The 14,764-nt window shown below is 39.7% G+C and overlaps 1 protein-coding gene across 6 annotated transcripts in view; it reads right to left on the reverse strand.

The window, feature by feature from the left end:
• The window catches only part of kidins220a (kinase D-interacting substrate 220a), a 52,068-nt gene that overhangs the window by 22,112 nt on the left and 15,192 nt on the right, over positions 1 to 14,764 (reverse strand). For all 6 annotated transcript variants that reach the window (XM_056767962.1, XM_056767964.1, XM_056767963.1 and 3 more), the window contains 4 exons: positions 13,116 to 13,353; positions 12,606 to 12,694; positions 10,268 to 10,412; positions 9,990 to 10,152 (listed from right to left, as the gene is read on the reverse strand). In XM_056767962.1, coding sequence (XP_056623940.1) covers positions 9,990 to 10,152; positions 10,268 to 10,412; positions 12,606 to 12,694; positions 13,116 to 13,353 — 635 coding nt within the window. The remainder of the gene's footprint in view (positions 1 to 9,989; positions 10,153 to 10,267; positions 10,413 to 12,605; positions 12,695 to 13,115; positions 13,354 to 14,764) is intronic.

Genomic DNA, 14,764 nt, shown 5'->3' on the forward strand with positions numbered 1-14,764 from the left:
GGAGGTGTTTCCCAAGGTCTTAGGTACCGAGAATTGTTTGCTGATGGATGATGTTTTGTCAGTGAAAAATACAGCAAAGTCTTCCGCAGATATCATCATATCCGTCCCCATCTGTAGTTATTATATGCGAGGAGATCATTCTTGTGTTTTCTTTGAAAAAAATATCATACAGGATTGGAACGACATGAATGTGCCAAAAGAATTTTTGTTTGAACTCGTATCATCCAGAAACGATAAAGAATTCTTTATTGGCAGTTAATGTGTCTGTGTGACATATTTGGATAATGATCTTTTAATTTACGGTTCTAGCCAAGGTAGTAAGATTTTAATCATGCAACATTAAGTCTAGTCTATGCTGCAGTTTATTTAAACACAGAAATACACAGCTTGCTTTGGTCGTACATGCAGTTTAAGTGTGTGTAAATCTGAAATAGTTTCTAACAATATAATAGACTTGGAGTTAGATGAATGATGTCTCAAGTCAAATCTAGCAAACAAAATATCATGGGCTATTTTAAATGTGCCAGGAAGCGACCACTCCAAACACTTTTACAAGCACACATCGAATTGTAAAGAACACTTTTACATATCAAAGGAACCAAAACGAATTCTGCACAGGTAAGCACCACTCACTTTCCTCATGCATCATGGCAATTATTCACACCAGCAATTCTGAATTACTTCACACCATAATTAGGGGTTTGTGATTATGTAATTCTAAACAGAGATGTTTGTCATCAAGTTGTTTATGGAATATATAAATGAACTCTGCATACATTTGAAACCATACAGAGGGCCATAGATGAGAAAACTCCTGTATTTAAACTGGCGTGCAATGAGACATTGCAAACACCCCGATGCAACGAGTGTCCAAACACAACACCCAGACTGAAACATTCAAGGCGTCCATAAACACACCAGAATGACGATGTCATTCCAATGACTGGCTAAAACAAGACTAACCAGAAGAGGAGGAAGAGACACATCTGCAGGCCTTCAGGGGAATTTTACAGTCATAGATAGATCGAGCCATCTCCTTACGCAACACGAATCAATGTGTTGGTCTATTCTCCTTGACTTTGGGGGTTGGGCTTTTTTGCCATTTTTATTGAGAGTTACAGTAAAGAACGGCTAAAAATAATGGGGGAAAATATCTCATGCGGTAATAAAAAGACACAAGGCAGGTTGAAAGTCACATCACCCGCATGAGCCTCACAACTCAATGCGTCTCAATGTGTAATGACACCACAGAAAGAGCAAAGCTTTTAACAACCTCCGCTTATGGGCTCAGCATCCACTTTTGTCAAACGCTACAGTAGAAGTGAAATTTATAACAACTGAAGCAAATGTAACTCATCCACCAGAAAAAAAACAGCTTTTGAAGTCGGTGGGAAAAAAGTTGGCTTGAACATCAAGCGATTTGTTTAGCAATTACTTTTGACATTCTAGGCCGGAGCAAATTGCGAAGGTTAAAAAGTGCTATCATTCATCTTTCACTGAAGCACCGGGATCAAGGGTAATTAAATCATGCCATTAAAAAAAACTAGCATTTTAAATGTACACACAAAGAAAAAGCACATCAAAAATACCAAAGTCACTTCAAACAATAGCTCTATTGATCTGAGCCGTGTTGTGCCGTTTGGGCTTGCGGGGCAGCCGCCTTAAATATTGGGCTCTGGAGAAGTTCCTTGCTGCATTTATCCGAATGCTAATCGATTCCAAAGCTTGCTTAGCTCCTTTTTTCTCCCTCCTCCTTTTCTCTTTCAAAGACTCCCACACAGGCAGCTGACGGGAAAAAGCATAATTCTCCCACTATTCTCCCCTGCCCTGGCACTGAATGTGGCACTTGACTTTGCATACAGCCACCCTTGTGTGGACAGCTTAAGGACATCACTGAGGCCAAAACACATGGGTGCCACCCTGCTCATCCAAAATGCCAACACACGTTTATTTTCTAAATGCTATAAAGTCAACGTTCCCACCATAAAAAGAACAACTATTGCCGTCACCAGCCCAAGTCGACAAGTTCCGTATGATGGGTGGGTGGTGGCGGCCGGTTGGGTGCGAAAATAGGCGGGACTGGGAGGGTTGGCAAGTGAAGCGATGGTATTCGTCAACAAACTCTTGGTTGAGAGCTGCCAGGCACTTGATCAAGCATACAAAGCGAACATGTTTGCATCTGTTGTGCCTTTCCAGATGTGCTTCTATATGATGGATTTTATCTATACACTTCTGTACTGGTTAGATTGGGTCTTGGGGTGGGTTAAACCATTTTTATGCTTGGCAGGCCAGATATTTCTGAAATAAGTAAACCCATGTATAAATCATAGCTTCTTTTCCCAAAAAACTGGAATTTGTTTTTCCTTTAATGAAAGCTGAGTGCTGTCCCAGACCAGGGATGAAATTGATACTGGAAGACAATGGATAGATGTCTAATGATGTTGGTTACTGGAAGCTTTATAGTGAACAAAAAGAAACATTTATTTTGTATTTATCATACAGCCCTTGAGTCAAACATCTCAGGCAGATTTTTATCATCAATCACGATCTTCCTCACAATAACTTTATAATTATGCCTATTGTACAATCCGATGTCCTCACCCTGGACTGGGATGCATTCACATCCCAAAAACCACAACAGAACAGCAAAGAACCATCCAGAACTGTTTAGCCAAGATCAATCTCAATTGGCTATGTGATGACTAGTGTTAGCGATTACTTTCACGTTAGTCATCAAATCCCTAACCAAGGCTAATTTGGCAGCTCATCAGCCATGACTTCATGTCTCACAGGCAATGCCATTTATCTTCCATCTCTTGTTTTCTTTCTCATCTTTTACATAGATTATCCAAGAGGTCTTACGATTCCAGGACGGTTGTTCAGACTTAAAAACACTGTTTCAGGCCATTGACGTCTTATAAAGGGCTTACATCTTTCCACACGTCACTTGCAGCCTTTAACTGATAGATCAAATTCTGTCATCATTTTCTGAGCCTTGTCATTTCAAACTAGAGATGTAACTGTGTGAAAATTTCAGATCACGGTTATAGTGAACAATATTATCACGGTGTTTATTAAAATGTTCTGGAAATGTCAAAAAAGCCAAATTTTATATTGAGTTTACCTGTAAATATACTTTTGTTTGACTTACATCAAATAAATAACATTAGTCATGGCATGTTGGGAGCATGAGGTAAATGTTTCCTATTTAAGATTAAACAATCTTAAATCAGACGGTCCATTCTGGTCCTTGATTCTGATTGGTTGAGCAGAGTTCTAAGCCGTTATAAAATACCGCCCATAAAATAGGACCCATGCAGGAGAAAGCGTCATAAAAACTGTGCTCAAAACATCGCCCATAGCAGAAGAAAGATGAACGGAGATTCAAACTCGTCAGATCACATCATTTAATTTAAAATAAATAGAAATGATTGGTCTGTACAAAGAAATATGAAGTAAACGTGTGTCAGTATGTCTAAATGTCCACAAATGTGCACATTTTTGGATTAAAGTCCTAATTAGTGAAGCACTGTCATCACAAACTCACAGGAGCAGAAGTGAATAAATTGGTACGTCTCGCGTTATTTTGTTGCGAATGTCAATCCTCCTGACTTCCTCTCCTGACATAAATGAACAAAACCTACGTTTCATGTTGCATCTATGTTGTACTATTGATAACTTTGTTTGATGCTGAACAGGGTTTTTCAAGCCGTAACACAGGTACGGTTTAACCGTAATTAAATGATGCATTAAGACTAACCGTTGGACGTAATTATCAAGGTAAACCATTAAACCGCTAATCGTTACATCCCTATTTCAAACCTGTATGACTATCTTTCTTCAGCAGAACACAAAAGAAGATATTTTGTTGATACCCAAACAACGGCGGTACCCATTGACTTGCAGTGGTTTTGTTTCCATACAATAGAAGTAAATGGGTAGCGCCATCGTTCGTTTATCAACATTCTTCAAAATATCTTCTTTTGGTTTCTGAGGAAGAAAGAAAGTCATACAGGTTTGAAATGACAAGAGAGTAAAGATGACAGATTTTTCATTCTTGGGTGAACTATCCCTTCCCCTCACACGTCCGACAGGTTATTACATTCTTCTGCTTTTACGCCCACGTTTTCTCTAGCACCTCAGATTTGCTGACAAAACACCTTGGAATTCCTCATTTCAATACTTTCAATCTGTTGAAATGGTTAAAGAAAAACTAATGGGCCTTGACACTTGTGAGCTGGCATGATGGCTTTTCCTTTATTAACAATAATGGGCAGGAAAATAGCCCAACAGACCATAACAGCAGCAATCCACAAAGCATCAGAGCAACTTAAAATCTCTCTGTGCAGCCCAGAGCCTTTTCCCTAGTTTCAAACTCATCTCAACCATTTGAAGGTCACTGCGTGCCCCCAATAAATGCACTTCCTATCCTAGATAGGGCTTTTCTCCTTTGGGAAATAGATGTGGTTTTCAACAGCCTAATGATTTAGAGGGCCTATGGGCATCTTGGCAAATAATGGCTGCACTTTTAAATTACTAAGTTTACCTCTTCCACCAAAGAGTTCTTGAAGGATCGGGTTCATGGACAATAGCTTTCCTCCCAAGGCAGAGGGGAAAACACCTCAGGGTTGTTAGCAGCACATCGAGATGCTGGAGACAAGAATGGTGCGTGACAAAAATACGAATTGTCAATGCCAGAAGTCCCAACTCAAAGGTTCAAAAGAGCAGAATAAAGGAAGCCGTCTGCTTTTGAGAAGAATTATTTAAAGGCTTATTAGGCTTTTCACATAAAGGAAATCACATAAATGCGCTTCAGAAGGCGCTTTTATCTCCCAGCGTAATTGCGACTAAAATTACAATAATTGTACCAATTAAAGTAATCCTGAATGAACGGTATGTCATCTTAATGTTTCAGTACTTGGGAGAAGAGTCGGTCTAATTAGCTCCAATCGACTTCCACGTATTCACTTCGAGTGTCATTAGTTAGAAAGTTTTGGTGAAATCTCAGCAAATCCCAGATTTGGAAGCCTGCACTGAGAGGCAATTGTTCCCACAATGAATAAGCTGAGCATTGTGACAGGAAGCATTGTGAGAGGGACGAGGAAGGGTTTTCGCTCACTTTTCGCCGGTGAATGTCACGCGGAGTTGGCACGCCGCTGCGGTGCTGAGGAGATGGCGAGAGAGAAGGACTCGCAGGGAGAGGTGAGCAAAGTGTGGAAGAAAAGGTGAGGGGGCGTGTCCTTCGTTCACATTCACTCTCTCCAGCGATTGGCTGAGCGGGAGCACGCCACGCCAACTCTCCTGGTGGGTTAATTAACAAGGGCCCATCTCAGAGCGGGGGGGGACATATGTTACCGGGCCAGATAAGGGGCTACTGGGCACGTTATTCGGCCCGCTAGGGTTCTGTCATACCGTCCTGGCACATGCCGGACACCAGATGTCGGAGCAGAACCGGCTCGGCGGGCCACACCTCGTTACAAACGAAAAGCGGAGCAAAGAGCCATAAATAAACTCCCGGTGGACCTGACTCTGCTCAAAAAGTCCACTACAGATCATGGCCACCAGCCACCGGAACGTTTGTCTCTTTCTTTCTCTCAATTTGGACTTCCGGCGACTCGCTTTAGATGACGAAATGGCCCAAATGAGTCTCGCTGGAACTAAGACATTCTCAGCCTGAAATTACAGCCACGTAGACCAAAGAATAACCGTGACTCATAGTTCTACAAACATGCAGCGGGGAGACTGTGAATACTGACCTAAAGTTAAATAAAAGTCCAAAAAAAGGAGTGTGGGTAAGAAAGAGAGCAATAAGTTTGGCAGAAAGGCATTTTCCTTGCAATTTGACTAAATGCTGTTGGCAACGGGGGACCAGTCTTCCAGAGGTAGTTTTCCTTAAAGATACACTCTGTGAAATCACACTGATTTCTACAGAATTTAGTTGTCGTAGAACTCCTTTTACTATGTTTTTTGCCCTTTTATGCCATCATTTTTTGCAGACGCCTTTTATCCAAAGCCCACTTATAAATCATAAGAATCATATTATAAAACATTTTGTCAAAAAGACAAGAAATATAACAACTATATTATTTTATATATATATATTTATATTAATGTGGAGTTCATCTTGTGTTATAAATCAACTTACTCTTAAAAGTCATAACCCCCCATAAATGATATAATGTATCATGACTGTTGTTACAATAATTTGAGACTATACAACATTTTACTTCAGGAATTTATTGGATTGTTGGAAGCCTGGCCAGTGGCCAGCCAGTGTAAGCGTTCAACGGCACCAACATGAACAAATGTTATGCGGCCAAAACCTAAAGAAGCATTGTGGAGATTTTAATTACATCTATAGGTGAGATCACGAATTGCAACCAATGGCTCACTCCCCCCCCTTTCAAAGCACTGGTGGCAGACACAGAACTCAGATGTCGTCAAGTTTGCGCCTCTCTGCCGAAGGGGATACAGTACTTAAGAAACGCACACTGTAGAGTAGTTTGTCCAAAAAGAGGGCTACTGTAGAAACAACGTGGTGAATTCCATGTAACTGGACCTAAGGTGTATGTAGATAGAAATAGCTCATTCTAAGCTAATAAAAACATAACGCTTCATTATGTAAGGTCTTTATACACCTCTGAAGACAGTTATGCATAGTATATTGCATTTCTGTCAATAGATCCTCCAAAAATTACACAAATACGTCAAATGAAACTGTCTATACCCCCGCCCCCAGGCCATGACATACATCATGCGGAAAAGTTAATTGATTTTGATTAAAGATTATGCGAGCAATTGAGTTAAAACATAAATAAATAAATGTCCTCCTCAGACAAACAACTTATAATAGACTTCATTTAAGACAAGAATAGTCAGTTTTGATTTCATGTTGACTTTAAAAGAACCAGCTTACACTTATCAGACTGAACAGAAACAACACAACAGAAATACATGTTATTTATTGTCTAAATACTGCACAAATTTGCTCCATGTAAAATTCCACAATCAATTCAAACTAGAACAAAACCACACACACTTTGTTTGGTTTAGGTGGTTTATAGAAGTGCGAAACAAGTCAGTGTACCTTGAGGACAAAGTTTCTTTGTGTTACACTTGCTCGGACGGATTACTTTAGCCTGCGAGTCTCAGCGTTAATCATAAAACAAGCTGATGTTATTAACAGATTATTCACATTCTGTTGCAGATTAAAGGACTGGCTGCGTTTGCGACTGGACAGTTGTTTCCATACTAAAGGCAATATAAGAGGTAACACTTATGCTGTATTTAACCAGAAACGCGCTCTATGTGAGGTCCCGACTGCTTTTTTTTAGCGTCGCAAGTGCTGCGATAAAAAACTTAAAAACTAAAGCAGGCGACAGAGCTAAGATGTATGTGCCAACACTAGATGTGATGTGGATGTGATTTTGCCATAGCATTAAGCACTCAAATACTTTTGAACAAAATACAACAAAACTGAACAGACTGTAGATATCTCAAGACATGTTTAAATTATTACCAGTTTATTTTCCTTATGTTAACACTCGCTAGATAAAATAAGAAATGTTTTGACTGATCTACTCAATTCTTGAAGAACTAGTAGACCAAGTTGACTTGCAATGTGCTGTTGGTTGCAAGGCTCATCTTGTGCAGACCGTCTGAACAAAATGTGTAAATAAACACGCACACAAAAGCGCTGCGAGAGCTCAGCCATATAATGACCGACCGTGGAGAAATGTTACAAAGAGGGGATTTCGCCACTTCTCTCTTCTAGGAATTTGTGTGAGTCTGTACGAGGAGAAAAAGAGAAGGATGTAGAAAACCAAGCTAAACAGAGCTGCACACCCACACATTCACATACACATACACATAATATCAGTCTATTGGTTCACAGACACACACACACACAAAGAGAATACAAGCCTGGGCTTTATGACGGAGATTGAGAACGGCAGATGACCTATGAAACAGACTCACGCTCATCTATTGTTCCTATTAATGTCAGTGTTTTTGCTATATACGAAGTAAAACAGTCTTAAACTATAAGCTACAATCCAGATTTTGTTTGTAATGTGACAAAACCTTGATATAATGAAAAACACATGAAATGTATACACAATTATAATACCTGTTATGAACACAAAGAAATCAACACCTACTTGGCCTTTCAAATCCACTGCTTTATCATCTTTCTTCTCTTAATGTATATGCATAGTCTTTCCTCTTGGATTACAGAAATCTTGTTCTGGCAGTTAATGATACTGACAATAGAAAAAAATTGTACTGGTTGTTTTAGCACATTAAAGACATATTTAAACCCGTCATTATTTACTAGCCCTCATGTTGTTCAAAATGAGTACTTGATTTTTTTCTGTGGAAGATAAAAGAGATATTTTGAGAAATGTCTCAGTGGTTTTATGGCAATACAATGCAAGTCTACGGTGTCCAATGTTGTTTGTTTACCAACATTCTTCAAAAAATATTTTGTGATCTGATGTAAAAAAAGGGGTTTGGACTGGAGTACATAAAAGAAGACTTCTGATTTTTGGATTCACTTTTTGAGCTACATAAAGCTTTCACACTGGATATTTTATGTTTTAGTATGTATTTTAATGTCTTTAAATCCATTCCACAAAATTCTAAAGTTCTCCCCAACACTGTGCAGAAGATGTAAAAGAACTCCACCTGGGCCTTATTATAACTGCCAAAACCATGAACACTTAGCCAACCCAACGGACATTAGGCGAACGTGCGGCCGTCTGACCTCAAGGCCCTAACGGAAGGAAGAAAGAGCACCAGCAGATCTGACAGTTTGTTATCTCAGTAACATCTGTCACAGATAACACAACGACATGACAGGCCTCTTTATTTTAGCATCCACAGCAAAAAAATAAAAGCCCTATGTTGCCCAACTGCACCGAGGTGTGGGTACAACTATAGTGGAGAGCAGGAAATAAAGAGACGATCTTGGGGTACAAAAGATGAAAACGGGTGTAACGAAGCGTTAAAGGGCATCATGGAGAGAGATAGACAGAAAGAGAGCGATAAAAAAGAGAGATAGAGGGGGTAGCAGATGCTGACACTGAGATGCTCTGACACATTTATAGCCCCGGGAGTCACAGCATGTTAGTGCAGTGTGACAGAGAGCAACCTTTAAAGGCCAAACGCTGAGCATCAGCAGCCTTGACGGCCTCGACTTTCCCCACACAGCATCCTCGCACACACACGCGAACATTTAGAGGAAATGCAACAGCAGATGCAGTAACTGTGTGTTGCATGTTTGATGACACTCTGTAAACAAGACAATTATTTAAGTGTTCAGCTAGTGACAGTGTGTTAATGAGGCAGGGACTGAGCATCATACTGTTGTGTATCTGTCCATATAGGCTGTGAAAGTCCTGCTGTTTTACGACTGCACATGACTAACTGACTGAATGTATAGCTGTAAGCTTGAATGTTACATTATAGATAATGAGACATCATGATTTCTAGGAAATGTGCAGAGGAACAATGATCCAAGATTTCATAGTGCCACCTTCAGGTCAGAGTAGGTATTACTTCTGACGTTGGTTTAAAAAAGCTTGTATCTCCATATTTTTATCTTAAAAAAGTGCTTGTCAACTTTGACAACATAGCATTTCATTATTAACAGGATTTCTTGAAAAACAGAATTTGGACATCCGAAGTTTCAGAAAACCAGCAAAAATATGCTATTTATATATGTTTTTGATAAAGCAAATTTGTCCTTTTAAAAGTTGTTAAAATGCATAATAATGGTGTGCAGAAATGTAATATCAAAGATTATAGAGTACATATTATTTTCGCCGCCTATTTTAGAAATACCTGCCTTCCACCATTCAAGGAGATAGGACCGTTGACTTGCTAAGATGCAAATCCAAAGGCGTTGGCCGCCGAGTGGCAAAACTTCCGTAAAAAGACTTTGGTTATATTTATTGTTTGATATGAGCTAGATGTGTATCACAGCTCACCTCTCATAGATGGTCTTCAGAGTGACCTGATCTGAGACTCCATCCGCCTCCTCCAAGAAGAGAATGATCCATGAGGTGCGGTATGGCCACTCCTCTGTCAGGTTGATCCAGGATGCCAACCGGTCCCAGTTAAAGATGATCTGATTGGCTCTGAGAAGACGTCCTATCAAAACATACTCAAGTAGATTACCTTCATATATTTGTAAATTCATCACACTCGTCTTTACATGCAGTGCTCGGCACAAGGATGTATGTGACTATAATGAGGTGGCGCAGACCTGTGACCGAGACAATGTTGAGCAGTCTCCGCATGGTCTGAGGGCTGATGTCACTAAACCAGTCCTCAGTGACCAGCAGCTTGGTCAGGTCAAAGGACATCTGCCCTGTAACCGTGCGCTGCATCTGTCTTCTGCGGTAGGTGTCCTACAAGACAACAAGTAGAACAAAGATGAAGGGGAGAAGAAGGCCCACTTGCGATACCTGTGGTCCATTGTGTTTCGACTGAATGTACCTGTGAACTCTCTTCACAGGTACATTCTTTCACAAGATCGAAACTTCACAGCTTACTTTCTCACTTACAAACACACACACAAATGCTGATATACTTATCAACACACAGCTTTACCCATATTTGCAGTATAATGGCACACTGTTAATGGACACTGATGTCACACATAACAATTACATTTGAAACACTGACATGTTTTTAACTTACTACTATGAAAATATAAATATTTGTATTAAATATGCACGTATTGTATGATAAATACATGTTATAAACAAAATAAACAAAAAAGTAACAAAAACTCAAGAATTCATCCTGTGAAATGGCACAGGTAGTCGACTGTTCCTCTGTGCTCATTCACTGTTGTGTCTGGACAGTTTATCGTGCATGACTGGTTGACTGTTCATGACTATCTGTCCATGCTGTCATATCGAGGTCTGGCTGACCCAGACGTTGTTCATCTCTATGAGTGTTCACTGGTCCAGTATGAGCACAGTGCAGAGCTGGTCACGAGCTCTGGAGGGTCACAGCTTTAAGCCCACTTTGATGTTTTTAATGCTGAACTTGTGACTTGACCGCTACCAGAACCACATGGATATCAAGAGTGTGACCCCTTTTTAAACCAGGGCCATTGATGGATTTTACAAAGTCTAACATAAATTCTGAACTGTAATTCTGAATTGTATTGTTACAATTTTATAATTACTTCATTACATATTTAAATGTAATTATTTATTTATTATATTATATTATTATTATTCATTTAATTTAAATACTTAATTAATAAATACAAATGAATGTAGTTAAATTATTTTTAGTGAAAAATGTATTTGCTTTAATAAATATGTATGTAAACTAACTGTTTCAAACGGATTCAAAGGCAACAACAAGGAACAATAATAAAGAATCAGAAAAGTGTCAAAAAATTTAGATGACCAGATTGACATCTATGAAATTCTACAAAATAATTTAAATAAACAGAAAGAAAAGCAGTAGACTCATACTAGTAGTTTTGTTAACAATAAATTAGCCAAAATACTTAATAAACACACAGGAGAAGTGCCCAAATTGAGAGGGGGGGCTGTGGATCTGGGACTTATGAAGACTTATTAAAGGGCATCCTTCAGAGATATATGTTGTTTGTTATTAATTTTAATTAATAACAAAAAAATTGTAAGGGACCCCCATTAAGACATGATTCAATTCGAGCACTGCACAGGAGTATGGATGACGTTTTTGATTGATGGGTACCAAATTCCACTTGGGGCAAAGTTTGTATACACCTGCCTTAAGGCAAGCAATTCCAAACATCCCTGACGCAACCCATTTTCTTTAATCTGACATCATCTTGGCTCCTGGATGCCAAAGCATACCCCTACAGAACCTCTGCTTGACCTCAGAATGTAATGGGCTGTAATTTCCCATTAGCCAGAAAGAGGGCAAGCCGTTAACAGGGCCTTCTCCTTTTTTTCTTCTTTAACGACCACGACGAGATGCTCGTAAAACCTGCTAAACAACTTCCCGCAACAAAACGTGCAGATCGGGGGCAAAGTAGAGCCGGATCTCCGGCCAAGAAACAGCTGAAGTAAAGCAAGCGGAGCGTGGCCCTGAAATAAAGAGGGGCCAAATAAAGGAGGCAGATAAATCAGGCAAGCAAACAAACAGCCCTCGCAGGGCGAGCAGAGGAGCCACTTAGCCTCCTGCCTCCGTGCCACCGTGCCAGTGCTTTGTCACCGAGACCCACTGCTGCTGCACCCCGTCATTAGGCAATGGCATCTCAGCAGGAAGAGTAAACAGACATTAAATCAATTACAGACACTCCTCTGCGACATCTAGGGTCTCTGACAATAAATCCCCCCATACACACACACACAAACAATAACAAACACACACAAAACATGTTCTAACTCTCTTATAGTCTAATATGTGGAAACACAAGCTAGATGGCTTTAAGGAACAATACCCCTGGTTAGAAGTAATGCGCCTGATAAATCAGTTATAAATGTGTTATTAATGAGTTATTAATGAGGTAATAACATAGCCATATGGACTTTGTCGAGCCCCCCAAACTATGTTGATGGGAAAAAGTGGGTGCGATAGTTGAATCTTACCCTGCGGTTCAACACTGTTTTACTGCCCGGTCTTCCATGCTCCCCCAGACTGTTCTGAGATAACTTCCTGTCCATGTCCTCTTGCCACGCTACAGATGGAGAGAGTCAGATGTTCAGAGGAGGTATGAGAGAATAAAACCTGTGCTGTTAATCTATATTTAACATGGAGCACCACAGATGCTCAAAGAACAAATTCCGTTTAACATCTACAGCTTTTATTTAATGTTCTAAATAAATCCCAGTTCACATATAATATATCTTAAAGTTTAATTATCATAACAAAGGATGCAGATTGATTTAGATTTATTTGATGTGAGGTGCTATTTAATAGTCATTTTTCCCAGCAATTTCAGAAATATCTGTCTTCCCCTATTCAAGTAGATGATATTACTGAAATAGCTGCCCAGAGGTTTTGAGAACATGGCCACCGAGTGGCACGACTTGCCTAAACACACTTTGGGACAACTATGCAAATTAGCATTCATTCATAAGAAACATCTGTAGACTGACCTTCAGCGTTGAGTTGATCCACATTGGCTGGTGTGGCAATGCAGAGATTCTTAGCGGTGCTGAGGCCACGGCTGTTGAGGAAGACGGGCAGGTGGATGATGTTTCGCATGTAGTCGTGACCGTTGATATTGGAGTCGCGCAGCACACTGTTGAGGTTCTGATTTATAGCTTTGATGATGATATGAGGGTCGCTGGCGAAGATGGAGATAAAGGGGCCTTTGGAAAAGAGCACTCGAACCTGCAGACATGCGACAGGTAGGAATTAATAAAGAATTTGCTTAAAAATACAACTTTAGTCATCATTTATTCACCCTACAAAACCTGTTTAAAAGTCTTGAGAAATGTCAAAGTGGTTTTGTGTCCATACAATGGAAATAAAAGGGGGGATGCAATATTGTTAGGTTAACAACATTCCTCAGAACATCTTCTTTTGGGTTCTGCAGAAGTCATACAGGTTTGGAATGACATGAGGGTGAATAAAGGATGACAGAATTTTCATTTTCAAAGTGACATGAATCTGTTTTTGAACACACAATAAACAACAAGCTCTTTTTCACTTTTAGGCCACTTTAAAATAAATTTTAATGACATTATTCAAGGTTAGCTTTAATTATTTTAAATTAAATATATCACAGTCTTCTGCCTATAGTTAAAATGATATGTAGTGTGTGTCTCCATACACAAGCCACTCTGTGTACTTATAGTAAATACACACAAACACAGTAATGCGAACATGACGGGACTTTCCAAACTAATTGGAGATTGTAACATTTCCAAGTGTCACAGGATACTGATTTGTACACCGTTTAAGAACTTCAGGATCGCACGCATGTCTGGTTCAGTGTCTGCTGTGAATTATGTGCTTACATTGCATTTCGCCACGGAGACTCAATTGCCTCTTGATGGCAACGAAATATACGACTCTGTTCGCATCCGTCATTTATCTTATGGAACATCAGCTATACCAATTGAAACAATATTTAGCTTGAAGGAAAAATTCAATTTGGTAATTCCTATCAAAAGGAGACACAAAAAGATTAGAATTGAAAAGAGATGTGGCTAATTGCGCCACAAAGGAGCCTTTAAGGGACTTTGCGGGCTCTCTGGTAAATGGCAGATTTCATTAGAGGTGAGCAGGCTGCCAACGCAAGAGGATTAGACCCAAATAATGACATTTAGCTAAAGGAAATTCCATTAGTCCAGCTGCGAGAGAAGAATCTCAACTTTCTGTACTAAACAAGCCTGAACTTTGAGCGTTGCTGTGCGCCACGGAGGTGCGTAAGAGGTAAAGGGGCTTGTTCTTCTCCCTCGACTGGACACAAGGCATCTGAGCTCTGGTCCTACATATGCTGGAACTTTCTAAGGCAGCAACCACATAAATTTCTCATCATTTACTCGCTTTCATGTCATTCCAAACCTGTATTTTTACCTTTTTAAGGAAAACAAAAGAAGATATTTTAAAGAATGCTTGTGATAAAAAACATTGACCCCAATTGACTTCAATTCTATGGACACAAAACCACAGAGACATTTCTTAAGAAAGACGCATATGCAGGTTTTACATGATGTAAAAAAGGAAAGCACTTTCACTCTTGGGTGAACTTTCCATTTGGTCAAGTGCAGGAAGTACACCAATTTGTTTGGAGATT

Source organism: Triplophysa dalaica, chromosome 15 (genome assembly GCF_015846415.1).
Source record: "Triplophysa dalaica isolate WHDGS20190420 chromosome 15, ASM1584641v1, whole genome shotgun sequence".
Classification (NCBI taxonomy): Eukaryota; Metazoa; Chordata; class Actinopteri; order Cypriniformes; family Nemacheilidae; genus Triplophysa; species Triplophysa dalaica.